The sequence below is a fragment of the Zootoca vivipara genome, chromosome 10 (assembly GCF_963506605.1).
Source record: "Zootoca vivipara chromosome 10, rZooViv1.1, whole genome shotgun sequence".
Classification (NCBI taxonomy): Eukaryota; Metazoa; Chordata; class Lepidosauria; order Squamata; family Lacertidae; genus Zootoca; species Zootoca vivipara.
Genome location: NC_083285.1, coordinates 68,938,782 through 68,965,683, shown reverse-complemented (window position 1 = coordinate 68,965,683; position 26,902 = coordinate 68,938,782). Strand labels below are relative to the sequence as shown.

Here is a 26,902-nt window from a genome sequence, read left to right as displayed (position 1 = left end):
AGTCGAAACAAAATAAAAAAAATCCTTCCAGTAGCACCTTAGAGACCAACTAAGTTTGTTATTGGTATGAGCTTTCGTGCGCACGCACACTTCTTCAGATAGGCACACGAAAGCTCATACCAATAACAAACTTAGTTGGTCTCTAAGGTGCTACTGGAAAGAATTTTTTTATTAAATTATCAGTCACTCTTTCTTGCCACAGCAACTCAAAGCAAAAGTACGGACACCAGCATGAAATCAAACTAAGAGACCATTCTGTTTATTAAAAAAAGAAATTAAAACATCTCACCCAAGCAAAAATACAATCAAAGTAGTTATCCAGAAGTTAAGGTATAGGAACACATTTCCATACCAAATCCAAAACCAAATGTAGTAAATTAAGATCACACGATTCCAAGTGACAAAAGTGGTTTTACCTTCTTGCTCCATTACCTTATTAAAAAGTTCCGTTATCTCGATAAAAACATTGCCTTGTCGCCTGTCCTCTCTGCTTCTCACCAAGCTTACTCTTTTGCAGGTTTTTAATTTTGCATGGATTGTGTTGTCGTTTCCTCCCCGTTTTTTGACAAATAGTAATTCTGACAGCAGTTAAGAGGTGTTGCATTAATTCCCTGCCTTTGCCTCGCCTCTGTTTTTTTTGCCCAGGTTGTGAGTACGAAGGACAGAGATATCAGGAGGGAGATGTCTTTGCAGCCTCCTCGAACCCCTGCATGAATTGCTCTTGCCTGGTGAGTGGGTGGAGACAAGGGCAGAGCGCCCAGCTATACCCTATAACAAATTATCACAGTGGTAACAAAACCATAAAAGCATACAATAAAAGCAATCCAATAGCTGAAAGCAGGCCTCAACTTAGCAATGTGGAAAGACGTATTCTCAATTACCTGGCGGAATCGAGAAGCTTTCAGCAGCTGCTTGAAAGTTGGCACTGAATCTCCAGTGGCAGAGAGTTCCACAGGACCGGCCAATGACACGAAAGGCTCGGCTTCTTATTGTTGTCCAATGAGCCTCACCGACCTGGGGAACAGCCAGCATCTCGCCTGCAGAGGATCTCAGTGATTGATCTGAGATAGACGATTTCGAGGCTGAGGCTTGGAAGATTTAGCTACCAGCGGAAGGCAGCCCATAAGCCAAGCAGCAGGATCATGTCCATCCCGTGTTGCTGACTTCCTAGCATTTAGCACACAACGGTAGACTGCCTGTGGACTTGGAGGTTCAATTCAGCTGTTGTACCTATCCCCCCGTTTATTTTTCTTTTCTAATGAGACGCTGAACGATGCTCGGGGGGGGGGGAGTGATAAAGGTTCACCCAAGCATGTGCAGAGTGCATTTCAATGAAGAAAAGAAAAGGCACTCTGCACATGCCCGGGTGAACCTTGATGACTTCCCACCAAGCATCGTTCAGGGTCTTGTTAGAAACTCCTGCCGCTGGCCCCCACGTAGCTCACTTCCAAGTTAAAGGATGCGGAATAATCTGGCGAGGTTGGGCAAAGTTGGCATTTTTTGAGGTTACCCCTCCGGGGGAAGGGGGTTAAGACAGACCCCAGTTTGGGGACAGGGAGTGAAAGAGGTGCCCCCCCCGCAACCACCCTGTTCCATTTTTCCCTCCAGAGGAGCCTGGTCCGGTGCCACCCTGTCCACTGCCCGCCCAGCCGCTGTGCCAAGCCCATCCCTCAGCCTGGCCAATGCTGCCCTGTTTGCCCAGGTGAGTGATTCACCATGAACAAACTGGAGAGGAATCCGGCTTCTCCTCCGGATCCTGCAAAGAACCAAGAGGGGGTGGGAGTGAACTGAGCCAAGTCGAGCCCCAGGAGGTGTTTTTTCTGTGCCTCACTTGTCCCCAGAAGCAGCAGAGTTTTGATGCTGCTGTTTACCTGCAAGACAATATATTACCTGCCTCTTACTCAGTTATTAACCCCCTGCAAATGTGCTTCCCCTGGAAAAATAAATACAAAGGGACTCAGATGACACATTTATTTATTATCTATTTATTTTGCAACATTTATTATTATTATTATTATTATTAATATATAAAAATATCTCTATTGATTAAAAAAAATACAAACAATAACAAGAAAAAAATGGGATACAAAAAAGATAACGGAAATAATATAAATGGCATAAATTCGAATTAATAACATAAATTCAAAATTTAAGCCACCCAACACAAGATAACGCATAACCTGAATTAATTCTAACTATTGGGCAAGTTAATCAAATTAAACTATATACATACCAATAAATCAAAATAAGTCCCCAAACATAAATGTAAAATATACCATAACAATTTACTCATCGTAACTTAAAAGCAACTTCCAATTGCTAGTGTATCGTTTCCCTTATTATATCATTGTAACTTGCTTTGATTCTTATGATTTAATTTACCAAACTAAATAATTAAATTACTACTTCATCTCCTAATATCTATATACATATTCCCATATATTCCCCTAATCCAGACAAATCATTAACTTTGTTTCTATACCTTCTCCTATAATAATATATACCTATTATTATTATTAATATACCGCCCTATACCTGGGGGTCTCAGGGCAGTTCACAGAATGAAATCAAGATATAAAACCACAAAATACAAAATAAAAACAAAAACAACAACCCAATAGCCCCTCCCCAGGTAACTGAAAAACAAACAAACCTCAAAGCAATTTGCAGAAAAAGATTAAACAGTAAAATGATGCGTCGGTAAAATTAACAGCAATGATGGACGAGCCGTGAAAAGTTTTTTTATTAAAAAAAGCAATAGGCTAAAAACCAGCTTAAAACTAGCAGCAACTTTTCTAAACCCCTGCACAAAAATATTATGTTAGCAAGCGCTGAAAAGGTACCTGCCTTTGGGGGTACCTGCCTTTGGGGGTTCCAAAGTGTAGGTATTGCAGCACTAAAAAAGTCAGGAATGTAATTGTCCCTAACGCTCCTTTTTTCTTGGCCTTGTTGTGTCTTTCATGCTGTCTCTCCTCTTAGCATGTGAGCTGGACGGGCGAATGCTGGAGCCTGGGCAGAAGATTCCCTCTGCGGACGGATGTCGAAGCTGCACATGTTCTGTGAGATATGGGAGTTTCCGGGGGGGGGGGAGGGATTGCAATGCCCCCCAAAGCCCGTGGGGGGCAGTAGAATGATCCTGTCACTGTGTACAGTCGTACCTTGGGTTACGAACACCTCGGGTTACGAACAACTTGGGTTACGAACTGCGCAAACCTGGAAGTATTTTCGGCCACACGAACGTTCTGCGCGTGCGGTTTGCGCATGCGCAAAATGGCGGTTCGGGTTACGAACTTTTCGGGTTACGAACTGCGACCCGGAACGGATCGTGTTCGTAACCCGAGGTACTACTGTATGTACATTTCTATCGGCCATTGATCAGAGAACCAATGGGGGACTTTGGTGCACCGTTCATTGCCAGAATTCGCACACATACCCCAGTCCTCACACTAGCTGTTGCAGCAAGAAAGTCTTCACTGATAACAAATAGAAAAATTATAATCAGTTTGCATAGTAGGTCTGTATTCGACCCATCAAAAACCCACAATATTATTGTTATTACTGTGTTGTTGTTGTTGGGTTTTAATGTTTGATGTTTTAATGTATTTTTAATCTCTGTTGGAAGCCGCCCACAGCAGCTGGGGAAACCGAGCCAGATGGGTGGGGTAAAAATTAATAATAATAATAATAATAATAATAATAATAATAATAATAATAATAATACCTTGTCCATCTGGCTGGGTTTCCCCAACCACTCTGGGCAGCTCCCAACAGAATATTAAAAACACAATAAAACCTCAAACATTAAAGACTTCCCTAAACAGGGCTGCCTTCAGATGTCTTCTCAAAGTCAGATAGTGGTTTATTTCCTTGGCATTTGATGGGAGGGTGTTCCACAGGGCGGGTGCCACCGCCGAGAAGGCCCTCTGCCTGGTTCCCTGTAACCTTGCTTCTCGCAGGGAGGGAACCGGCAGAAGGCCCTCGGAGCTGGACCTCAGTGTCCGGGCAGAACGATGGGGGTGGAGACGCTCCTTCGGGTATACTGGGCTGAGGCCATTTAGGGCTTTCAAGGTCAGCACCAACACTCTGAATTGTGCCCGGAAACGTACTGGGAGCCAATGTAGGTCTTTCAGGTCCGGTGTTATGTGGTTTCGGCGGCCGCTCCCAGTCACCAGTCTAGCTGCCGCATTCTGGATTAGTTATAGTTTCCGGGTCACCTTCAAAGGTAGACCCACGTAAAGCGCATTGCAATAGTTCAAGCGGGAGATAACCAGAGCATGCACCACTCTGGTGAGACAGTCTGCGGGCAGGGAGGGTCTCATCCTGCATACCAGATGGAGCTGGCAGACAGCTGCCCTGGAAACAGAATTGAGTGGCGCCTCCATGGGGAGCTGGCAGTCTAAAATGACACTCAGGCTGTGCACCTGGTCCCGGTGCCCATTTGCCATGTCCATTCTGTGACTTGAGTCTCTTTCTCCAGGAGGGGGCGCTGGTGTGCACCCCTGCCCAGCCATGCCCTCCGTCTTGCACCCACGGACTACCCCCTGCCGCTGGCTCCTGCTGCCCAGACTGCACCCGCTGCCTTTTCCGCGGGCAGCTCATTCCCAACGGTGGGGAGGTGGCGGGCAAGGACCCCTGCGAATGCTGTGTCTGTCAGGTGGGTGCCAGGGGGGGACAGGCGCTGCTCTCAAAGGGGAACGCCCTCCCTGCCAGAAGAAATATCACAATGCGGTTCGTGCCAAGGGGCACACATGCCCGTGGTGGGCGGGGCCAGTGGCAAAAGTGGGCAGGGCAAAGGATGCAAATTTTGGACCCAAACTGCATCCTCCATCCATACAAGAAAGAGACGTCTTCAGGGAGTAAGGATACGTCTCAGCCAATCTAAAAATCCTGGGGTGCAATGCAGGGCCAATGAGGGGTGAGGATTAGAGAGCATTCTAACTTAAGGGCCCTATCCCCTTCCCTGCAGGAGATATGACTTGGCTCACTTTCTCGAGTCGTCTGGAGCGGGAGGGTTGTTGGTAGGGAGGGGTGTCCCCCCAAAAACGAGCACCTCCATGTGAGCGATAGATCTCTGATGGATCTCTGATCCAGTTGGGCTCCTTATTCATTTTGCGCTTCCTCTTGCCTTTTCTCCTCTCCAGGATGGGAACATCGTCTGTTCCCAGGTAGCCTGCCCAAAGCTGGACTGTGCCATCACAGAGGAGGTCCCTGGGCAATGTTGCCCCCTCTGCCAGGGTGAGAAGGAGGTGAAGGAACCTCCGTCAACCCCAAATGTTCCCAAACCTTTTCCTCCCCACTTGGTTCCATGAACTCATCCCCAGTGCCCCCCCTACCCTACAAAAAACAAACAAACCAGTTTGCACTCCCCGGGGTCATACCGGTACCTGCCAAGTTCCGGCCTGAGAAATAAGGGACTGGACCGGAAGTAGCAGACCGGAAGTAGCACTGCCGCCATTTTGGAACTGGGCAAAGCAGCATCAAAAGTCACTTCTGAGCATGCTTCGCCCAGTTCCAAAATGGCCGCTGCGCCAGAATAAACCGGGGGGGGGGGACAAAAAAATCCGGTTTTTTGGCTGGGGGCAGCTGGAAAAACGGGGGTTTCCCGGGGAATACGGGAGACTTGGCAGCTATGCCAGGGGTGCAAACCTGGACAGTGTATATTGGGGTTCTGGGCTCCCCAGATGACAAGACCCCCTTTCAGCCTGGCTGATGGGGTCCAAAGGAAAGCAGAGCAATAGGTTTGGCACCAGCTTGGCTGCAGGAGTTGCCGGAAGGAGGCGTACAAGGCGCCATCTTGGGGACTCCACTCCAGATTTGTGTAGCGTTTACTCCTTAGCCTTTTCTTCTTCCAAATATATCCTGCAAAGCAGGTTTAACACCAACGTTTTCCTTCTCCTAGATGGGCTCCCTTCCCAGTGTCTTTCCCTTCCCTCTGCAAATACCTCCTCCTTGGCTGTCGGACCCACTCTTGGTCTCGTCCACTCAAATCCGTCCCAGCCCGTCTTTGTGTGCAGGAGAAGCCAATAGCGCCTACAATTAACTGCACAATTATTCCAAAACCCAATTAAAACTGTTTAGTTCAATTAATTCGACAAAACTGATGGGCTTGATCCTGGGATACGAGCTTTGCAATGGCTGATAGCTTGTTAGCAAACGTCTTAGACAGTACATTTCGTAGCTAATTCCCTGTCCAGTAAACTCTTTTTTAAAAATTTTTATTAAGTTTTACAATTTTATATTCATCACAATAATATTGTTTCAACAAAAAAAGAAAATTACAGTTCCCCAACTCCCCCATTCCCCCCCCACGACTTCCCTCAACTTCCTCCTCTGGTTGTTAGCTTCTCCTGCTTGTTTTATTGTACCTTAATATTACAATCTTTAAATTAATTATTATTATATTCTTATCATACCATAATTGTTTCCACATTGCCTCTTAGTCTGTATATTTTGTTAATTGTAAGTGTTTACTCAAACCCTGCTATGAGACCACCTTTACAATGTTTCTGCAAATATAACATAAATGGTTCCCAATGTTTTTTTAAAGTCTCTATTGTCTTGTCTCTAAGTCAGGCATCCCCAAACTGCGGCCCTCCAGATGTTTTGGCCTACAACTCCCATGATCCCTAGCTAACAGGATCAGTGGTCAGGGATGATGGGAATTGTAGTCCAAAACATCTGGAGGGCCGAAGTTTGGGGAAGCCTGCTCTAAGTCTTCCAGTTAAGCTTCGCCATTTCAGCCTATTCCATCAGTTTTTCTTGCCTTTCTTCTTTGGTTGGTATCTTGTTGTCCTTCCATTTTGGGGCTAGTAATATCCTAGCCACTGTTCAGTAAAATCTCAGCGGATGGACTTGAAGAAGTTTCCCAGTGTCTGTCTTGAAGTCATTTAGCAGGAGTCTTAAATCACCGCCGCCGCCGTCACCCCCCTGCCGCTTCCCAGAGCCCCCTATGGCAATCCCATTGCCCCACCACCCCCCGCTTTGGGATTCCTCGCAGTTGAAGCCGACTTGACGTTTCTGCGTTGCTGGACCCCGACAGGTTGTCTGGACGGAGAATCTCGGCGTGAGCACAATGAAGAGTGGACCCCCTCCTCGGACCCTTGCCTGAAGTGCAAATGCCTGGTAAGGTCAGAAATATGTTTCCCAAGCGGAGATCAAGAAATAACCCAGAGAGACATAATATTTGGCAAGGACAGAAAGAAACAACACGGTTAAAACAAATATTGCACAAAGGGAAAATAAAGGAGACAAAGCTTCGCTTGCAGATTCACAAACTGTTAAATGTGTTGACACAAATAGTAAAGTTAAAAAAACATTGTAGCTGTTGTATAAGGGATTAATATCAAGATTTGAATGTAACTGGGTTAAAGAAGAGCTGGGAAGCAGAATTAAAGGAATCTATCCAGCCTTGAAAACTAGCATGCGGGGGGGGGGGTGGAGACCGGAACCGGGGACCTAGCTTGTTTAGTTGGCTATTTGATTGACTGATATTTGAATAGGTATTGCAATTTGTTATTGACATAATGAGGCTTATACAGTGGAAACTCAGTTTATGAACACCTCCGTTTACAAATTTTCGGTTTACGAACGCCGCGGACCCATCTGGAACGGATTAATTCACTTTCCATTACTTTCAATGGGAAAGTTCGCTTCAGTTTATGAACAGACTTCCGGAACCAATTACACCCATGCTTCGGGTTAAGTACGCTTCAGGTTGAGTACTCCGCGGACCCTCCTGGAACGGATTAATCCACTTTCCATTACTTTCAATGGGAAAGTTTGCTTCAGTTTATGAACGCTTCAGTTTATGAACAGACTTCCGGAATCAATTGTGTTCATAAACCGAGGTACCACTGTAGTGGATTTTTGTAATTGAAAACTAGTAAAAATTATTATCGATATAAGAGAGAAGGAAATATGTTGTAAGCCGCTTTGATTTGAGAATATAGGATATAGTTTGAGGTCCTCACCTGTAGCTTTATAAAATCATTTAACGTGTCAACAGGAATAGAAGTTACCGTATAAATATTGCAGCTGTTGTATAAAGGATTATAATTGCGACTGGAATGCAATTGAAATCAATAAGATTTTGGAACGCAAAAATAAAGAAAATCATCAATCCTAGCATGTGGGGGGGGCACCTTATCTAAATAATATAATTTGGTATTTGAATGATTGGTATTATTGATTGTATTATAGATTGGTATTGTTATAATGAGGTTATTACTGGATTATAATAGAAAATTAATAAAAATTATTATCAATAAAATAAAATGGGAGGAAGGGGCTTTTGTTGGGGGGGGGGAGAGAGAGAGCAGTCTGTGAGCCAGGCCCTGCAAGACATTCTTGTTCCCTTGAAAGGTACCAATTCCATTATCTCCCTCCCCCCTGTTATTTTTCCCATGCCCGCAGGAAGGCCATGCCGTCTGCAAAAGAAGGCAATGCGCCAGTCTCTGCCGCCACCCAGCACCCCCTCGGCCCGGGACTTGCTGCCCCGTCTGTGATGGTGAGTCCCAGGAGATTTTTTTAAGAGCAGGCATCCCCAAACTGCGGCCCTCCAGATGTTTTGGCCTACAACTCTCATGATCCCTAGCTAAGAGGACCAGTGGTCGGGGAAGGTGGGAATTGTAGTCCAAAACATCTGGAGGGCCGAAGTTTGGGGATGCCTGTTTAAGAGGATGTTCCTTGCATCTCGAACTCAGAGCCCTTTACAGACCCTTCTTGTCCTGGTGCCTCCAGGTTGCCTGTGGGAAGGGAGAGAGTACCGCAGCGGAGAGACAGTCCTGAGCGGAGAGCCTTGCAAGCGCTGCACCTGCCTGGTGAGTCTGGCATCGCCGAGCATTTCTTTCTTTCTTTTTCTTTATACTTTTCAAATTTATACATTTCATTAGTTTCACAATCCATATCACCTTTCCAAACTTGACTTCCTTCCCCCTCTTTCTGCAGTTCCTTAAGTTTATTTTTTAAATATCTTCTGCATATCCAAATTCCTTTAACTTTTTCATTGAACTTGTTCTGCACATTTTTGCTGGCTTAACTGGAGTCAAATAGCACCATGGCTTCAAGAAGTGGCAAAATGGAAACGCCCCCCCCCCCGGTAGCCCCTTAGGTCTTGGCACCGGAACCCCCTTCCTAACCCTTTTGCTTGTTCCGAGAGCCAGTGTGGTGTAGTGGTTAAGAGCAGTAGACTCATAATCTGGGGAACCGGGTTCGCGTCTCCGCTCTTCCACATGCAGCTGCTGGGTGACCTTGGGCTAGTCACACTTCTTTGAAGTCTCTCAGCCCCACTCACCTCACAGAGTGTTTGTTGTGGGGGAGGAAGGGAAAGGAGAATGTTAGCCGCTTTGAGACTCCTTCGGGTAGCTGTCCGTGGAGCCGCAGGTTAATTCTGTGTCCAGGGCGGCTGTTTACCAGCTCCATCTGGTACGCAGGCTGAGACCCTACCTGCCCGCAGACTGTCTCACCGGAGTGGTGCATGCTCTAGTCATCTCCAGCTTGGACTACTGCAATGTGCTCTACGTGGGGCTACCTTTGAAGGTGACCCGGAAACTGCAATTAATCCAGAATGCGGCAGCTAGACTGGTGACTGGGAGTGGCCGCCGAGACCACATAATACCAGTCCTAAGAGACCTACATTGGCTCCCAGTTCGTTTCCGAGCATAATTGTGTTGGTGCTGACCTTTAAAGCCCTAAATGGCCTTGGTCCATGAAATATACTCGGAGTCAAGAGTGAATTTCATGCTCTTTATTCAGCTCATAGTCATCAAGGAGGAGAAGAGAAGACGAATGGCTCTTTTCCCAAAACCATCTGCTTATATACATTATTTACACAATGGGCCTTGCGTGATTGGCTACTTCAGGGCTACACCTGTGGGCCAATTATATTGTGGATTGACTTTTGCCTGCAGCCTGATTGGCTGCTCCTACAGGCCAATCAGGTAGCAGATTCACTTCTGCCAGCCGCCTGATTGGCTGCTCCAGCAGGCCAATCCGGTTTCGGATTCACTTCCACCTGGAGTTGGATTGGGTAGCTCCCGCTGATTCTGAATCCTATTGTTCTAGGATTCAGCTCAGTACATAACACCCCTCCCCTCTAAGTTCCAGTCCTGCCCGGGAAGTTGCATTCGTAGTCCCCAAGGTCTGCTGGCCGCCTCCGTGTGCGTTGTGGCCTGGGGTGTTCCTTGGTCAGGGGTTCTGGTTCTGGCTCGTGTTCCGAGGCTGCTGGCTGTGCCGGGGCTGTCTGGTCTGGCGCCACTGAACCACTAGGTTGTAGCTCTGGTTCCGGTGTCCTTCCAGCCTCGGGGCGCCCCTCTGTGCCTACTGCTTCTGCTTCCTCTGCCCACCCCTCTCGCTCTACAGGCCTCACTGCCCTGCTGTCCCCTTGGGACCCCTCTGTCCCGCTCTCCTCCCGGGTTCCTCCTGGGAATCGTCGCCGTATCTGGTCGCAGTGGCGGCGCCAACATTGCCCCCCTTCCGTTAGTACCTCGTACGACACGGGACCGGTCACCTTGGTGACTGTGGCGGGTACCCATGCTGGGCCTGCCCCAAAATTCTTTGCATACACTGGGTCCTGGGCCACAAATGTCCGGGGGTTCCTGCCTTTCCCCACCACTACCTCATCCTGAGCTCTGTCGGGGTGAAGTCGGTCCAGTCTAGTTGCAAGGCGCCGGCCCATTAGTAATTCAGCTGGGCTCCGGCCCGTCGTTGTGCTTGGGGTGCTGTGCTGTGCTAGAAGAAATGCGGCAAGGCGGTATTCCCAGTCCCCTTGTGTCATGCGGCGGAGGCTGTCCTTGGTGGTCCGCACCATGCGCTCCGCTTGGCCATTGGTGGCAGGGTGGAATGGTGCTGAGCGGATGTGGCGGATGGCGTTCTGCGCTGTGAAGGTCTGGAACTCCTCTGACGTGAATGCGGTTCCATTGTCCGAGACGAGGGTGTCAGGGAGCCCGTGGGTCGCAAACAGCTTACGTAGTACCCGGATGGCTGCCGCCGTAGAAGTGGATGGTACCAGTGCGACCTCCAGCCATTTGGTGTAGGAATCCACCACTATGAAGAATGTTTTTCCCTGGAAGGGGCCAGCGAAGTCCACGTGCAAGCGTGACCATGGATGTCGGGCGGACTCCCAGGGCTGGACTGGGGCCCTTGGGGGATCCGGGCGGGATTCTTGGCAGGTCTGGCAGTGTTGGACCCAGGCCTCTATCTCTCTGTCAATCCCCGGCCACCACACATAACTCCTGGCAAGGGCCTTCATCCTCACTACCCCTGGGTGTGTCTCGTGTAGGGCTGTGAGGACCCTTTTGCGGAGGGGCTGGGGAACAACAACCCTGCTTCCCCATAACAGGCACCCCTTGTGGGCCGACAGTTCATGTTTGCGGTTTGTGTAGCCAGCGAATTCTGGCCCGGGGCTGCTGCTGGGCCATCCTCGCCACACCCAGTCCAGGACCCGGGAGATGACCCTATCTTTTGTGGAATGGTGCGCAACTTCTTGTGCCTGAATGGGTCGGTCGGGAAGCAGCTCCAGGGTCATAACCTCTTGCGCAGGCGCTGGGTCGGGGCCTGTTTCTGGTAGTGGTAGCCTGCTGAGGGCGTCTGCGTGGCCCATCGCCTTCCCAGGGCGGTGGATTAGTGCATACTGGTAGCCGGCAAGGAAAATTGACCACCTGAGGACACGTGGAGACAACACTTGGGGGGTCTGCTTCTCAGGGGCAAACAGGCCAAGCAACGGCTTGTGGTCAGTCACTATGGTAAAGGGCCGCCCGTACAAGAAATCATGGAATTTTTTTACGCCCTTCACGATTGCCAGACCCTCCTTGTCAATCTGTGAGTAGTTTCGTTCGGCTGCAGCAAGCGTCTGGGAGAAGTATGCCACCGGCACCTCTCTTCCATCCGGGAGTTGGTGTCCCAGGACAGCGCCGATGCCATAGGGAGAGGCGTCGCATGCCAGCACCACTGGCAGCCTCTCGTCGAAGTGTGCTAAGACCGAGTTCGAGACGAGCAAGTCCTTGACTGCCTGGAATGCGGCCCTTTGTCGCTGGCCCCACACCCAAGGGGCCCTTTTATCTAGGAGTCTGTGTAGGGGCTCCGCTACCGCTGCCTTATGGGGAAGGAAGGCATGGTAAAAGTTCAATAGTCCCAAGAATGACTGAAGTTCGGGCTTGCTCTTGGGCGCTGGGGCCTCACAAATGGCCCGTACCTTGTCACCGGTTGGATGGACCCCTTCTGCGTCCACCTTAAATCCCAGAAAGTCCACCTGCGGCACTCCCAGTAAACACTTTTCCCGCTTCACCTTGAGGCCCGCCGTCTGGAAACGGTGCAGGACGGAGCGGAGGCGGTCCTCAAATTCCTCTGGTGTGGGCCCGGCGATCAGTACATCATCGAAGAAGGGGGTGACACCAGGAATCCCTTTAAGGAGAGAGTCCATTAGATTCTGGAATATGCCTGGTGCCACGCTAACGCCAAATTGCAGCCGCTTTACTCTGAATGCCCCTCTGTGCGTCACAATCGTCTGAGCCTCTGCTGTGGCTTCGTCCACAGGCAACTGTTGATACGCTTGGGCCAAGTCCAGTTTGCCAAAGATTTTTGACCCAGCCAGGGTGGCGAGGACATGGCTGACCACTGGCACTGGGTATGCATGGGCCGTGAGAGCCTTGTTTATGGTGCATTTGTAGTCTGCACAGATGCGGACCGAACCGTTAGGCTTGACGGGTGTGACAATTGGAGTTTCCCAGGGGGCGTTGGGCACCGGCTCCAGCACTCCTTGCTCCACGAGCCGGTCCAATTCCTCGTCTATGCGGGGTTTCAGGGCGAACGGGACCCGGCGGGCCTTGTGCCTGATGGGTCGTACAGCGGGGTCTAGCTGTAGGGCAATGGGGGGTCCTGTATATCGTCCCAATGCCCCATCGAAAACCCCTGGAAACTCTTTGCATATGGCGTCCACGTCCACTTGTAAGCTAGTGCGGTTCACCCCGGTAACGGCTAGCCCCAGAGGTCCAAACCATGCCAGTCCCAGTAAGCTAACGTAGGGGCCCTTAACTACCAGCAAGTCCAATTGTTGCTTTCGCCCTCGATATTGCACCCTGAAGGTCCCCACCCCCATAGTAGGGACCTTACGTTTCTGGAAGTCCCGGAGGGTGAATGGGGCCGGCCTTAGTTTGGGACCCCCATTAGGGCACAGTTCCCTTAATGTTCGGGCCGAGATTATGGATAGAGTTGAACCCGTGTCCAGCTCCATGCGGCATGGGGCTCCCTCTATCTGTACCTCTATATAAATTTTCTCTGTGCTGGGATGGGGCAACTGGAATACCTGGTAGTCCGTGATCTCCGTCGAGTTGCCTTGGTGCATGGTGCCGTGTGACCTGGGGCTCCTGGGTCGGTCATCTGATGCTTGTCGACGGGTGAGTCGAGCCCGACACACCCGGGCGATGTGTCCCAATTTTCTGCACTGCCTGCACTCTGCATTGCGGAAACGACAGGTCCTCCTCTCGTGGTTCTCCCCGCAGCTTGCACAGTTCCCTCCTTCTCGTCGAGGCTGCTGTGGTGTGTGTGCTGCTTGAGTGCGCCGCTGTACTCGGTGTACTTCCTCCCTGTCAGATTCGGATTCGTCGGTGAGGTCTTCGTGGTAGACCCTCGGTTGGGATGGCGGGGCCGGTCGTGCCTCTTGCGTTGACCTCTCGGCGGCTTCGGTTGCCAGGGCTTCCTCCAGAGCAATCTGGAACGTGAGGTCTTTTTTGGCGTAGAGGCGTCGTTGCAACATCTCGTCCCTCAGGCCACCGACGAGGCGGTCACGAAGCATGTTCTCCAATTCTGAGAAGTTGCATAACCGGGCGGCTTGGTGGAGGGAGGTCACAAACCCAGTTATGGTTTCCCCCGGGGCTTGCCGTTTTGCGTAGAAGGCATTTCGGCAAGCTACCACCGAGGGCTGTGGTGAGAAGTGCTCCTTCAGCCGTTCCATTATTGTTTTGTAAGAGACGGTAGCGACATCTCTAGGTGCAAGGAGAGCCCGGGCGATTTCAAACGTCTCCTCTCCACAGACGCTGAAGAATGTCGCCCTCTTCATGGCATCGTTGGTGACTTCTTTCGCTTGCAGGAGGAAGTTGAAACGGGCGGCGTACCCTTCCCAGTCTCCTGATGCTGGTTTGAATGGCGAGAAGCTGCTGTCGGTTGCCATTCTGGGTTCCTTGGGTCCTGGAGCTGAAGCCTGGGTGCACGGTGCGATGCAGCGGTGCAGCAGGTGGCGGTGCTGCGGTGCAGTGCGTGGTGGCGGTCAGCTCAGCAGGATCCCATCCTCGTCGCCAGTGAAATATACTCGGAGTCAAGAGTGAATTTCATGCTCTTTATTCAGCTCATAGTCATCAAGGAGGAGAAGAGAAGACGAATGGCTCTTTTCCCAAAACCATCTGCTTATATACATTATTTACACAATGGGCCTTGCGTGATTGGCTACTTCAGGGCTACACCTGTGGGCCAATTATATTGTGGATTGACTTTTGCCTGCAGCCTGATTGGCTGCTCCTACAGGCCAATCAGGTAGCAGATTCACTTCTGCCAGCCGCCTGATTGGCTGCTCCAGCAGGCCAATCCGGTTTCGGATTCACTTCCACCTGGAGTTGGATTGGGTAGCTCCCGCTGATTCTGAATCCTATTGTTCTAGGATTCAGCTCAGTACATAACAGTCCAGTATACCTGATGGAGCGTCTCCACCCCCATCGTTTAGCCCGGGCACTGAGATCCAGCGCCACATAACACCGGTCTTGAAAGATCTGCATTGGCTCCCAGTACGTTTCCAAGCACAATTCAAAGTGTTGGTGCTGACCTTTAAAGCCCTAAACGGCCTCGGTCCTATATACCTGAAGGAGCGTCTCCTCCCCCATCGTTCTGCCCGGACACTGAGATCCAGCGCCGAGGGCCTTCTGGCGGTTCCCTCACTGCGAGAAGCAAAGCTACAGGGAACCTGGCAGAGGGCCTTTTTGGTAGTGGTGCCCGCCCTGTGGAACGCCCTCCCATCGGAGGTCAAGGAGATAAACAACTACCTGACATTTAGAAAACACCTAAAGGCAGCCCTCTTTAGGGAAGTTTTTAATCTGTAACTTTGGCTACCTCATGAGAAGAGAAGAATCCTTGGAAAAGACCCTGATGCTGGGAAAGATTGAGGGCACTAGGAGAAGGGGACGACAGAGGACGAGATGGTTGGACAGTGTTCTCGAAGCTACGAACATGAGTTTGACCAAACTGCGGGAGGCAGTGGAAGACAGGAGTGCCTGGCGTGCTCTGGTCCATGGGGTCACAAAGAGTAGGACACGACTAAACGACTAAACAACAACATTTTAATGTATTTTGCTATTTGTTGGAAGCCGCCCAGAGTGGTGGGGGAAACCCAGCCAGATGGGCGGGGTATAAATAATAATAATAATAATAATGATAATAATGATAATAATAATAATAATAATATCAAATCCAAACTCTTCTTCTTCCAACAGGCCGGGGAGGTTTCGTGCGAGCAAGCCGTGCCCAAATGCCCTCCACTGTCCTGCAGCCACCCGGGCAAACTCCCAGGACAGTGCTGCCCAACCTGCGCTGGTGAGTTGCCTCCTGCCCACATCATCGTCATCATCATCAGGCCGGATGACTGCGAGGCTCTCTCTGGGCGGCTTCCCTTGTTGCACCTGATCCGGAAACTGCGGTCGGGGAAGGATGCTGCAGCACAATTGCTGACAGCAGTGTGGCCTCGCCAGCATGTAACACCTGCACTCAGAGATCGCACTGGTTGCCAGTCTCAGACCCCTCCCCCAAAGTGTCCCTATTTTCCAGGGACAGTCCCGGATTTACAGAAGCCGCCCCGGTTTCCGATTTGATCCTGGAATGTCCCGCCTTTCCTTAGGGCGTCCCTAGGTGGCGCTGTGGGTTAAACCACAGAGTCTAGGGCTTGCTGATCAGAAGGTCGGCGGTTCGAATCCCTGCAATGGGGTGAGGTGAGCTCCTGTTGCTTGGTCCCAGCTCCTGCCCACCTAGCAGTTCGAAAGCACATCAAAGTGCAAGTAGATAAATAGGTACCGCTCCAGCGGGAAGGTAAACGGTGTTTCCGTGAGCTGCTCTGGTTCGCCAGAAGCAGCTTTGTCATGCTGGCCACATGACCCGGAAGCTGTCTGCGGACAAACGCCGGCTCCCTCGGCCTATAGAGAGAGATGAGCGCCGCAACCCCAGAGTCGGACACGACTGGACCTGATGGTCAGGGGCCCCTTTACCTTTACCTTTATTTTCATCGGAGGAATGTTGGAGGGGATGGAGTTATGGGACTCCCTGAGCCATTGATGGCAGCCCTGTATGTGGGGGTGGGAATATGTTATATATATATATGTTGGAAGCTGCCCAGAGTTGCTGGGGCAACCCAGTCGGGATGGGTGGGGTATAATAGTAAAATTATTATTATTATTATTATTATTATTATTATTATTATTATTATTATTATTGAATAGAACATCCCGATTTTTATCAGAGAAATGTTGGAGGGTATGCAATCTGCTCCCCAGCCAAATTCTTTTTTTCCCTTTCCCTTTTCACTTTTAACATTTATCATCACACATAAATCATAATCATTTTACAAATAGGATTCTCAGAATCCCCGAACTTCTCTCCAGCCCTCCATGGTTTCCCCAGACATTCTTTTCAAACTGCATCATATCATGTTCTCCATATTTTCTTAAAACTCAATTCTCATCATTGAATGGAGTTCTCGCTTCATTGCAAGTGTTTTTAAAATCCCACCCATGTTTTAAATTGTTTACAGCGTTCTTTCAAGTCCCTTATGAAATTTCCCCTTTCTTTATTAAATTTATTGTCCTCTCAATCTCTGATTTTCCCAGTCATTTTCGCCAATTCGGAATAGTCCCTCATCTTGGTCAACCATTCTTCTTTTGTAGATAGTTTGTCCTCCTCCCATCTTTGGGCAACTAGCAGCTACCCGCCCAAGTTCAAGGTGTTGCTATAAATATATTTGTTTGATTCCTTATAAAAATTATCTGTGCACCACTGTGCCATAACAAAAATATATCAAAGCGGTTTGCAGCGGTAAAAATATAAACCATGCAATAAAAAGCATTTTTCAAAAGTTAAACGGCGTCCGTTATAGCCATTGGGGAGGATGTATTCTGAACTGCCTGCACAGGCCTGCCGGAACAGAAATGTTTTTGGCTGGTGGCAGAGTCCCAGCCGTCATCCTTGGGCAATTTCAGGAGCCTAAATTGGGTTGTGGGTTGTGGGGGGCTTGGACAGGAGGGTCCTGGGGGAAGGGCAGAGGACAGGATTGGGCAGGATCCTGACCCCACAGTTGATTCAGCATTTGGGGGGGAGCTTAAACGCCATTCTCTTGACCTCTTGCTCCTGTCTCCCCTTTCTTCGATCTGCCTGGACAGTGTGTGAATTTGAAGGACGGCCCTTCCAGAACGGAGACACTTTCCGGCCTGCAGGTGGCAGCCCTTGCCTGCAGTGCACATGCTCAGTGAGTAGGGCAGGGGTGGGGCAGGGAGGGGCTGTGCCCAGGGGGGGGGTGCCACTCATCACAGCGGGGAGGGAGGGGTTCTTCGCCATCCCTTTCTCTCCAGCAAGTCACTCGTTGCTTCCAGATGGCCTGTTTGATTGAACATTTGTTTTCTGGAGAGATTAGACGAAGCCGCCTGTTTCATAACCATTCATTCTGGTTCGGTTGTGGGGAGATTAGACGGTATTGATACTCCGTTATTGTTCGTTCTAATTTGGTTGCGGACAGATTAGACGAAGTTGCTGTTTCCTGACCATTCATTCTAATTCGTTTGTGGAGAGATTAGATGAAGTTAACTGTTTCGTAACCATTCATTCTGGTTTGTTGTGGGGAAATTAGACAAAGTTCCTTATTTGATGACTATTCATTCTGATTTGCTTGTGGGGAGATTAGATGAAGTTCCTTATTTCATAACATTTGTTCTGATTTGCTTGTGGGGAGATTAGATGAAGTTCCTTATTTCATAACCATTCGTTCTGATTTGTCTGTGGGGAGATTAGATGAAGTTGCCTATTTCATTACCATTCATTCTGATTTGCGTGTAGGGAGATTAGACGAAGTTGCCTATTTCATGACCATTCATTCTGATTTGCTTGTGGGGAGATTAGACGAAGTAGCCTATTTCATTACCATCCATTCTTATTTGCTTGTGGGGAGATTAGACGAAGTTGCCTATTTCATTACCATTCATTCTGATTTGCTTGTGGGGAGATTAGATGATGTTGCATCAGAGCAAGTGCTATCCCACACTTTCCAGTGCATTTTCCTGTCACTTTCCTTACTGCAAACACCCCCTGCTTCTTTAGGGTGGGTGGTGGGGGGAATAGGTCCATTTATTATTTTTATTCTAACATTTCACCCCTCCAAGGAGCTCAGTGTGGCGTATATATTTGCTTCCTTATTCATTCGTGACGCGCCTTGGCGCTCAGAGCAGCTCGCATCTATCTCGAAACACGAGCGGCACCCCGTAATACTTTCCGAGCCAGAGTCCTGCGAGATGCCGCCGACCTTTTTCTTTCCTGTCTACAGGATGGGCACGTCCGGTGCCAGGAGGAGGTGTGCCCCCCCTCGACTTGCCCCCAGCCCATCCAAGACCCAGAGTACTGCTGCCCACTCTGCAAAGGTGAGCCTTGAACCCTGGGGCAGGCAAAGTTTTGCCCAGGGCCGGATTGAGGTTTGATGAGGCCCTCAGCTCCCTGAAGGTACGGTAATGGGGCCCTTTCTATGTCCAGCTGTCCTTTGTCAACAACAAATGGTCGCTGTTTTTTGTGTTGAATATATGCTATATGGTAATTGATGGGCCTAATAGGGATCTCAAGCCATTGGTGCCTGTGGCCATGCAACCCGTCCATGCAGAATGTTGTTGTTGTTTAGTCGTTTAGCCGTGTCCGACTCTTGGTGACCCCATGGACCAGAGCACGTCAGGCACTCCTGTCTTCCACTGCCTCCCGCAGTTTGGTCAAACTCATGTTCGTAGCTTCGAGAACACTGTCCAACCATCTCATCCTCTGTCGTCCCCTTCTCCTTGTGCCCTCCATCTTTCCCAACATCAGGGTCTTTTCCAGGGAGTCTTCTCTTCTCATGAGGTGGCCAAATTATTGGAGCCTCAGCTTCAGGATCTGTCCTTCCAGTGAGCACTCAGGGCTGATTTCCTTAAGAATGGATAGGTTTGATCTTCTTGCAGTCCATGGGACTCTCAAGAGTCTCCTCCAGCACCATAATTCAAAAGCATCAATTCTTCGGCGATCAGCCTTCTTGATGGTCCAGCTCTCACTTCCATACATCACCACTGGGAAAACCATAGCTTTAACTATACGGACCTTTGTCGGCAAGGTGATGTCTCTGCTTTTTAGGATGCTGTCTAGGTTTGTCATTGCTTTTCTCCCAAGAAGCAGGCGTCTTTTAATTTCGTGACTGCTGTCACCATCTGCAGTGATCAAGGAGCCCAAGAAAGTAAAATCTCTCACTGCCTCCATTTCTTCCCCTTCTATTTGCCAGGAGGTGATGGGACCAGTGGCCATGATCTTGGTTTTTTTTTGATGTTGAGCTTCAGACCATATTTTGCGCTCTCCTCTTTCACCCTCATTAAAAGGTTCTTTAATTCCTCCTCACTTTCTGCCATCATAGAAAGGAGCAAACCACTGATATTTTAAGGAGCAGGCAAGCAGGCGGGGCCCATTACTTACTTCATAGGAGCCTACACAACACAAAACACTGTTGCTGTATGTAGGTTTTATTTCATTTGTTTTTTATCTTATATTTTGGAAATGTACATCCAGGTTTTTTCCCTTTAATTATTTTGGGGGCCCCCAAGAGAGTGGGGCCCTAAGCAGTAGCTTGTTTAGATCAGGTTTCCTCAACCTCAGCCCTCCAGATGTTTTGAGACTACAATTCCCATCACCCCTGACCACTGGTCCTGCTAGCTTGGGTTCATGGGAGTTGTAGGCCAAAAACATCTGGAGGGCCAAGGTTGAGGAAGCCTGGTTTAGATTATACCTAAATCCGGCACTGACTTTGCCAATCACTCCTAGGCAGGAGCAACCCTCCCACTCCTCCTGAGTGCTCCGGGATGAGAGATCTGGATCCAGCTCGGGCATATTGCAGTTTTAGAAGGGAACCCCAGGCATCATCCAGACTGACCCCCGCCACCAGTCCTATGACGACCACTCTCTCTTTCTCCCACCAGTGTGTGTCCTGGACAGCGTGGAGTTTGAAGACGGCACTGAGTGGGAACCGGAGGGCGAGCCCTGCACCAGCTGCATCTGCCTCCAGGGGGAGCCGGTGTGCAGCCCCACCCCCTGCCCCCCACTTCCTTGCCAACATCCAGCCCAGCTGCAAGGTGAGAGGAGAGCGCCCCTGGCCCGGCCAGCCTCCAAGGTACCCTGACTGGGACTAGGCAGCGGCGAGTCTCCCCTACGGCTTTGCTACAGGGAGGGGGCAGCTGAGACAGACAGATGCGCCAAATGCCTTTGTACCGTTCCCAAAAAATGCCTGATTGAGCTCGTGGATGGATTACCCCTCAAAAACTGGGTACATCACACTGCACAACTGATGGGCAAATATGATCTCTCAATGTCTGAGCTTAAAGAACTTTCCCTACATGCTCAGAATTCTTTTTTTCAAACGTACCATAAGGACAGTGGCTACTAAAAACAATTTAAATTCCATGTATTCATCCACATGCGCTCCATTATATTTTAAACTTAGAGAGGCCCACGAACATACGTATTTTAATGAATTGACTTTTGTACAACTCCGGAAAGCTTTTACAGAGTTACGATTAAACACAATAAACTCTGCTTATAGAGATGGGAGACACAGAGGCATTCCAGTAAATGAACGTGTTTGCATTAGAGGATGCCCTGAATTAGAGGACCTTACGCATTATATGTTATGTTACCTATAATGACTAGGTCCCCTGCCCAGAATCCTTCTGATATGATTCTTTGCAGACACAGATAAATATGTGACCTGGCATGTAGCACTTTTTGCAAATGCCGCCAGGAAAATTAGGAAAAATTATATTGCCGAGGTAGCTGTTAACTGTAAAGGAGATGAATTTATCTGACTCCATCCATACCAGGATGCAGCTCTCTCACCAAAGTTGTACAGAATTATCGATTGTATTGTTTAATATTTCTTTTAATACATCAGTGGCCATGTGATGATTTTAGTTTATAAATTTTATTATTTAATGTTTCAACTGGTATATTAAAGTGTTTCCATAGCTTTGTGCTGATCAGCTCATGTTTTGATAATGTAAATGTTCTAAGTTTTGTACCAAATTTGTATATATTTTACTGAATTACATTGTATACATTGCAGCAGCCTTTGGCTATAAGCAATAAACTTGATACCGATACCGTTCATGCGTCAAATCAGCCATTGCCAACCTGGTGCCCTCCAGGTCCTTTTCATGATACCGTCTTGGCCCAAATATAAGCCGCACTTTCTTTCTTTTTCCAAATTCCGACCGTGAAAAGTTAACGTGCGGCTTATATTCGCGACCTGACAAAAATGGGCTTTTTATGATATTGCTGTTGAAACAGACATACGCTAAATCACACACACACAAAAAGTTCTATTGCCAATTTGCAAGCTTGAGACTGTTGTGCAATTAATTCTAACGTCATTCATCGCTTTCTCCATGTTTTACAGTGCAGTATTGTTACGGGTGTGAGTGTGCCTGCCGAATTGTAGCAATTGAACAGCGATTTGCGATTTTAGCAAGTGCACGGCATTCCCTGAATCTAATTGGCTTTCTTCTTTTTCTCTCCAATTTTAAGGGAGCGGCTTATATTCGGGTTTTGTCTTTTTCCCTTCCCCCCCTTTAATTTTAAAGATGCGGCTTATTTGTGGGTGCTTATATTCGGGCCGATACGGTACTTTCCAAGCATGGGTGCATTGGTTGGGACAAAGGAGAGTTGTCTGTAACGTCTGAGGGGCGCCCAAACCACCTTTCCTCTGCCTCCCGTCTGAAATTTGCAATTGAACATCTGGAACGGACACACCCAGTAGTTGTTGAATTGTGACTCTCGCCCTCTGCCTCCTCTGCAGGGTCCTGCTGCCCAGGATGCCAGCAATGCTCCTACAACCAGCGGCTCTACAGCAACGGTCAAGAGTTCATCGACCCAGACCATCCCTGCCAGAGCTGCCGGTGTCTGGTGAGAGCCAGCAGGGGACTCAGCTACATAAAAACAAACAAACAAACAAACCTGTCAAAATAAAAATAAAAAATCCTTCCAGTAGCACCTTAGAGACCAACTAACTTTGTCATAGGTATGAGCTTTCATGTGCATGCACACTTCTTCAGATACCAGAAGAAGAAGTGTGCATGCACACGAAAGCTCATACCTATGACAAACTTAAAAGGGACCCCTGACCATTAGGTCCAGTCGTGACCAACTCGGGGATTGCGCGCTCATCTCGCATTATTGGCCGAGGGAGCTGGCGTACAGCTTCCAGGTCATGTGGCCAGCATGACAAAGCCGCTTCTGGCGAACCAGAGCAGCACATGGAAACGCCGTTTACCTTCCCGCTGTAGCGGTTCCTATTTATCTACTTGTATTTTGACGTGCTTTCGAACTGCTAGGTTGGCAGGAGCTGGGACCGAGCAACGGGAGCTCACCCCGTCACAGGGATTCGAACCGCTGAACTTCTGATCAGCAAGCCCTAGGCTCAGTGGTTTAACCCACAGCGCCACCTGGGTCCTGTGATGACAAACTTAGTTGGTCTCTAAGGTGCTACTGGAAGGATTTTTTATTTTTATTTTGACTGCGTCAGACCAACGTGGCTACCTACCTGTAAAAAAAACCCTGTGTTTTGAATGCGTTATAAACATGCAACACTAGATGGCACTGTAGAGCCCAAAACTTTTCTATGCAATTTTACATAGCGGTTTTTTCCCCTTTTGTTATAATGATTTAATTTATGACTTATTTATTGTAGGTTTTTGCCTGTGTGTAGATGCACCTGAACATTGCCCCAGCATGCCCAGAGGTCATTTTCTTGGCCTCACTAGCCAGATAATTAACTGGGTCTTGCCAGTCCTTACCAAGTCAGTTGAGCAGCTCAGGTCTCGCAAAGCCTGACCACCCACAAATTAATCTGCTTTGTTAACTCTCCTGCAACCCCGTACCATCGTGAGCACAAATAGTCAGGGATGCAGAATCTGAAAGATATCTGCAGGGGTCCTGAGTCTGTGCAGTTTAGGCAGGGAATGAACATAAGCAGGGGCCGCGGTTTCGGGGCAGAACCACTTGTGCTGTGTGACCCACCTTGAGTTCTTTGGGAGGAAAAGGGCAGTACAGTGGACGCTCGGGTTGCAAACGTGATCTATGTGGGAGGCACGTTCGCAACCCGCAGCGTTTGCAACCCGCGTCTGTGCATCTGCACACGGGGGAGTCGATATTCGGCACTTCTGCGCATAGAAAGCTCTACATTGGCTCCCAGTACGTTTCCGAACACAGTTCAAAGTGTTGGTGCTGACCTTTAAAGCCCTAAACGATATTCGGCACTTCTGCGCATAGAAAGATCTACATTGGCTCCCAGTACGTTTCCGAGCACAGTTCAAAATGTTGGTGCTGACCTTTAAAGCCCTAAACGGCCTCGGTCCAGTATATCTAAAGGAGCGTCTCCACCCCCATCGTTCTGCCCGGACACCGAGGTCCAGTACTGAGGGCCTTCTTGCAGTTCCCTCATTGCGAGAAGCCAAGTTGCAGGGAACCAGGCAGAGGGCCTTCTCGGTGGTGGAGCCTGCCCTGTGGAACACCCTCCCATCAGATGTCAAAAAGGAAATTATTATTATTATTATTATTATTATTATTATTATTATTATTATTATTATTTGCAAAGCACAATTTAGTGCTTCTGCACATGCACACATGCCAAAACCCAGAAGTAACCCATTACGGTACTTCTGGGTTCGGCGCAGAGCACAACCGAAAAAACGCAACCTGAAGCGGCTGTAACCCAAGGTATGACTGTATACAAATTTAACAGCAATATCAAATAGCAATGTCTCCTTCTCCGCCGCAGGATGGCACCGTTCGCTGCTCCCCCACTCCCTGCCCCCCACTGACTTGCCTGCATCCGGAGAGGAGGCCTGGAACATGCTGTCCAAAATGCCCCGGTGAGTCACCACACGGGTAATTCCAATTCCAGCGCCTGGAAAGGTGGGAGTTGTAGTTTGTTCAGGGTGCTGAGAGACCCCCCTGTTCCCCACGCAGTGCGACGGTTCCCAGAATGGATAACCACCCATCCCTCTTCACGGGGAACTTCATGGGGACTGAAGCTCTCCGAAAGGAACAGAGGGAGGGTTGTCTCCTTAATAACTCTCAACACCCAAACTACAGCTCCCGGGATTCTTTGGATGTTGAAAGATGTGTCGTGGTGCTTTAAAAGTACAGTGCAGACATCAGTCTCCAGGGAATATTCTTTAAAAAAAACAGGAAATCCAGGAAATGAGCCAACCATCTGGGGAGATAAACAGGGGAAATATCTGTATGGGAAATGAAAGAAAGGATGGCGTTGGGTATGGATTAAAGAATCAGTTAGACAGCAGTGCATGGTGAGGGAGGGGGGTGGGCTGAATTGGATCAAAGCTGGTGTGGGGTGAGAATATGGGTGAATGTATTAAGTGGACGGATTGAGACGGTCTGGAACTGGAAAGGTATTAATGGAACTTGCCTAGGCATCTGGAGAATTGGCAACCAGGGGAAGGAGGGATGAAAAAAGTTTTTATCTGATGTTAAAAGGGATAGTGAAAATAGTAAAGGAAGGAATGGAGTACTTGTGGGGGGAAAATTATAGGCTAAAGGGATTAAAAATATGAAGTTAGTTATGAGATTAATGGTAAAAATTAGAATGTTATTAGGAATGATATTGAAATGTTCTCCTTTTTATTTTTAATTTTAATTTTCTGTTTAAGTATGAATAGCTGTATTTGTGGGATTTAAATTAGACTCGGAGAGGGAGGGTTGGGGAAGTCAAAATTATTAATAAGTCATAAGTATAAGATTTGTTTTCTATATTTTTTTCTTCTTTTTTCCTTTTTTCCTTTTTTGTTTCTCTTTAATTTTTTTAAATTTTCTCTCATTTGTATGGTATTTTCTTGTGAATGTTAAGTGTGATCCTTATATGTATCAGAAAATCTTAATAAATATATTTTAAAAATAAAAAATAAAAAAACAATTTTATTGGTTTTTCACAATTTCATACATTTGAACTTAACCATTTCAGGCATTAAAATAAGAGGTTCTTTTGAACTTTCCCCTCCCTCCATGGGTTTCATAATTAAGATTAAATTTAAGGCAACTTTTACCCTTGTCCATCTGTTATATATCCATAATTATCCATTATCAAATTATCAATGATCAATGATCAATTCAAGCCCAGCTCCCTTCCTCTGCAGGGCGGGGAGAAGCCAGGAGGAGGGAGGGAGGAGGCGCCTTCACGGTGTGTGTGAGGGGGAGGGAATGGGTCCCGAAAAAAATGGCAAAAAAAAATATGTCGCAGCCAGAACGATCTCGCCGATCCAAGCGGCGATTCCAGGACCGCCCACCGGCCGAATCCAGAGGGTAATTGGGCCTGATCCAACCCGTGGGCCTTAGTTTGCCGACCCATGGGATAGAGCCACATGTACAGTGGTACCTCGGTTTATGAACACAATTGGTTCCGGAAGTCTGTTCATAAACTGAAGCGTTCATAAACTGAAGCGAACTTTCCCATTGAAAGTAATGGAAAGTGGATTAATCTGTTCCAGACGGTCCGCTGAGTACTTAAATTGAAGCGTTCATAAACTGAAGCGAACTTTCCCATTGAAAGTAATGGAAAGTGGATTAATCCGTTCCAGGCGGGTCCGCGGAGTACTCAACTTGAAGCGTACTTAACCCGAAGCATGGGTGTAATTGGTTCCGGAAGTCTGTTCATAAACTGAAGCGTTCATAAACTGAAGCGAACTTTCCCATTGAAAGTAATGGAAAGTGAATTAATCTGTTCCAGACGGTCCGCAGAGTACTTAAACTGAAGCGTTCATAAACTGAAGCGAACTTTCCCATTGAAAGTAATGGAAAGTGGATTAATCCATTCCAGACGGGTCCGCGGAGTACTTAAACTGAAATGTTCATAAACTGAAACATGAGTGTAATTGGTTCCGGAAGTCTGTTCATAAACTGAAGCGTTCATAAACTGAAGCGAACTTTCCCATTGAAAGTAATGGAAAGTGGATTAATCCGTTCCAGATGGGTCTGCGGCGTTCATAAACCGAAAATTCATAAACCGAGGTGTTCATAAACCGAGGTTCCACTGTATATACTTTGTAATAAAGTCTGCCTTCAGGGATCCAACTGTGAACTGAATGAGAGAAAACTACTTTTATATACTTTAGACAAGATTGTGGCATGCTTATTCTTTTAAGAGGGATACTGTATAAGGGAACTTACCAGGAACCGTATAGCGAGAGGCTTACACAAGCCTGCCACCAGCTACCCGCTGTGCGTTTAAAAGGGGAATGCGAAACTCTACTAAGTAAATAAACTTGCTAGCGCAAGTTAGGAAGGATATTGATCAACATTAGATCCTCTCCTGCCTCCCTGAAAATTCCCACACAGATTGCACTCAGGACAACCGAGTGGTGCTGGATGGAGAGGAGCTGCCCAGCCCGTTGAACCCCTGCCAGGCATGTTTGTGCACCGGTGGGGAACTGCGCTGCAAGGACCGGCAGTGCCCGGGGGCCCTGTGCGCTCACCCCTTGCCCGGATCCTGCTGCCAGAACAACTGCAATGGTGAGCATCTCCTGCACTCGGCTAGAATGTCAAAAGCGCCCCACCCCGGGAATCACAGAATTGTATAATTGGAAACAAAATATTTCGT

At 48.3% G+C, this 26,902-nt stretch overlaps 1 protein-coding gene across 1 annotated transcript in view; it reads left to right on the top strand.

Annotated features, from left to right (window-relative positions):
* KCP (kielin cysteine rich BMP regulator) overlaps positions 1-26,902 on the top strand; it is a 98,720-nt gene that overhangs the window by 27,612 nt on the left and 44,206 nt on the right. The window contains exons 9-23 of the mRNA XM_060279271.1: positions 646-728; positions 1,609-1,702; positions 2,980-3,059; positions 4,478-4,654; positions 5,142-5,235; positions 7,040-7,122; positions 8,413-8,506; positions 8,740-8,819; positions 15,474-15,573; positions 17,406-17,491; positions 18,560-18,653; positions 20,217-20,369; positions 22,088-22,194; positions 24,068-24,161; positions 26,641-26,814. Coding sequence (XP_060135254.1) covers positions 646-728; positions 1,609-1,702; positions 2,980-3,059; positions 4,478-4,654; positions 5,142-5,235; positions 7,040-7,122; positions 8,413-8,506; positions 8,740-8,819; positions 15,474-15,573; positions 17,406-17,491; positions 18,560-18,653; positions 20,217-20,369; positions 22,088-22,194; positions 24,068-24,161; positions 26,641-26,814 — 1,593 coding nt within the window. The remainder of the gene's footprint in view (positions 1-645; positions 729-1,608; positions 1,703-2,979; positions 3,060-4,477; positions 4,655-5,141; positions 5,236-7,039; positions 7,123-8,412; positions 8,507-8,739; positions 8,820-15,473; positions 15,574-17,405; positions 17,492-18,559; positions 18,654-20,216; positions 20,370-22,087; positions 22,195-24,067; positions 24,162-26,640; positions 26,815-26,902) is intronic.